The sequence below is a fragment of the Rosa rugosa genome, chromosome 1 (genome assembly GCF_958449725.1).
Source record: "Rosa rugosa chromosome 1, drRosRugo1.1, whole genome shotgun sequence".
NCBI lineage: Eukaryota > Viridiplantae > Streptophyta > Magnoliopsida > Rosales > Rosaceae > Rosa > Rosa rugosa.
In genome coordinates, this window is record NC_084820.1 from 51701732 (window position 1) to 51704238 (window position 2507).

The 2507-nt window shown below is 41.9% G+C and overlaps 1 protein-coding gene across 1 annotated transcript; it reads right to left on the reverse strand.

Annotated features, from left to right (window-relative positions):
• Positions 1 to 1243: 1243 nt before the first annotated feature.
• LOC133725359 (ESCRT-related protein CHMP1B) lies at positions 1244 to 2226 on the reverse strand. Its single transcript, XM_062152577.1, has one exon. The coding sequence runs from the start codon at positions 2107 to 2109 to the stop codon at positions 1498 to 1500; it is 612 nt and encodes a 203-aa protein (XP_062008561.1). The 5' UTR covers positions 2110 to 2226; the 3' UTR covers positions 1244 to 1497.
• Positions 2227 to 2507: the final 281 nt, after the last annotated feature.

The following is a 2507-nucleotide window of genomic DNA, read 5'->3' on the forward strand; positions in this document are numbered from 1 at the left end:
CATGCATCCACCATCCCCAACTCGGATCAGATATTGAATGGTATATGCATCTTCAAATTTCAATCTCAACATGAATGGGTAATTCATGAATCAAACCAATCACCAGAGATGGAACACAAGAAACCACTCCCTTGGAAGACATGTTGATGCAAGTACGAACGCAAGATATTAATATGCAGGACCTGACAAAACTTACTAGAAACCAAGTTACAAACAGCAGTCAATCACTTGTCATGAATCACCTGATTTCCTATCAAACATGAAACCCAGGTTTTAGAAATTGACCAACCCTATACACATCCCAGAAGAATTTTAGGCAAACTATCATCTACCATCCCACACAAGGCGATCCATCTTTAAACACTGGTGTAAAATTACTTGCCATGCGCAGCACTTATTGGCTGCCTAGCTGACACTATCACAGATAAATACAATATCCACCTCCACCAGCTGACCAGATACATTGTTTACGGACTTTAAATATACCACTAACATCACAAAAATCTACAATCCAGAGCAGGTTAACATTACAGTAATCTACAATCAAAGTCCAGAGCAGGTTAACATTACACCAAAACACAGTCAGGTTTAAGAAGCAACCAAAACAAACAAACCCACACTTGAATCTACAATCTGATAAATGATCCCATGATCAATATGTTAAGCAGTGAAACCATAAAACAGAATTCCTTTTGACCCACACTAGATGAGAAGATTCATATCACAAAACTAGACACTCATAGCATAGAGAAACCAGCATGTAGCAGTTGGAAAGACCAGCTCAGTTAACAGATCAGCAAGGTTGGTGAATTAAAACAAAAAAATCATAGACATCATCTTATAAAACAGGATGAAGATCTCTGACCACATTGTACGTTACTACTACGTTACTACAGCAATCTTATATGCCAATATGCCATACAGGTCAAATGACCTCCTTCCTCAACAAACCTAAAACCAATTCACTCCTAATTCCAATCAACATAACTCAGACTGTACCCTACAATAACTGCACACCTTGGTACCATGTATAACAAACAACAGATATAATATATTGAAATCCTCTCATCAACTGAACCCATCATATTTCAAGTAGCACTTAAGATTTACAAGCAAATGGTGTTAGTCAAACCAGAGCAGCAAAATTTGCTGTACAGACACACATTACCAATTTACCAGTTCCACTCAGTCTCCAATAGAAAACAAACCCCACATACATTCACACAACTATTACACATTCTCGTATGTAAACATACCAAATACCATATCCAACTCAAACAAAAACATATCGATTCAAGCATCTGGTTAAAGAAAATGATTAAAGACACATATGCAGCAACACAGCCCACATAATCATGTCACCGCGAATTGATTCGACAATTATACACAAATATCAAGTTGTAAATGGTTCCAACACGAATCACAGCTCATAATTCTGCAAACCCATAAAAGCAGCATTATACATCAAATTCGCATCGCACCGATGACATTCCCTCATTAACCTCTAGCCTTGAGCTCCGCAAGCCTCCTGGAAAGATCATCCTCATCGACCTTATCGGCCTCCTTGGTGGGCACGGCATGGGCCGCCGGCTGGGGCAGGCCCACGGAGACCTCAAGCCCATAGTCATCGGCAACCTGTTGCATAAGACTGTTAACCTCACCTTCGGGAGTGGAAAGCGAGGTGGAGCCGGCCATGGAGCTCTCCATGAACTCGGCCTGGACCTCCATGTTGACGAACTGCTTCTCAAACGAGTCCATGGTCTCCGACATCTTCTGGAGGTTTCCGGTGTTGAGGGAGGACTCGAGGGATTTGACGATGTTGCCCATGGACTTGTTGATGGTGGACATCTTGGCCTGGGTGTCGAGGCGGGCGACGACGGCGTCGAGGCGGGAGGCGAGGCGGAGGTAGTTCATTTGCTCGGTTCGCTTGCGGATGGCGTTCTCGGCGTAGATCCGGGCGCCGTCGACGTTGCCTTTCTCCATGGCTTTCTTGATCTTCAATTTCTCGGCTTTCTCTTCCTTCTCGCACTTTCGGGATTGGCGCTGGAGAGATTTGGAGGTGAATTTCAGCTCCATGATCTGGTTCATCAGCTTCTCTGTGTTGCCCATGGTGGTCGAATTTGGGGGATTTTGATTTTCTAGGGTTTTGGATTTTTTGGTTTTTGATCGGAGAAAGTTTGAGACTTTCGAACCAGGAGATGATTGAAGAAAGAGATATTAATATATGCCAATTTTACGCGGACGTTAACGAGAGAAGAAGTTTCCGAATAATCTCCTCTTCCTTTTTCTTTTTTCTTTTTTCATTATTTTTTCTTTCTTTTATGCACTATCTGTCCCAATTTTTTTTTTTTGATTTTGACCTCTATGTCGATAATTAAATTTACAAAACAAAATGTGCGACTTATAATATTAGGTCTATGCACCGACCGCGTTGGACTGAGACTCTATGAAAGCAGGATCCGGTCGAGGTATTTGGATCGAGTTGGGTTTATTTTGTGTCCTAATTT

What these genes read in the sequence shown, in the direction of transcription:
- LOC133725359 (XM_062152577.1), bottom strand. Translation starts at nt 2,109, where the DNA reads ATGGGCAACACAGAGAAGCTGATGAACCAGATCATGGAGCTGAAATTC.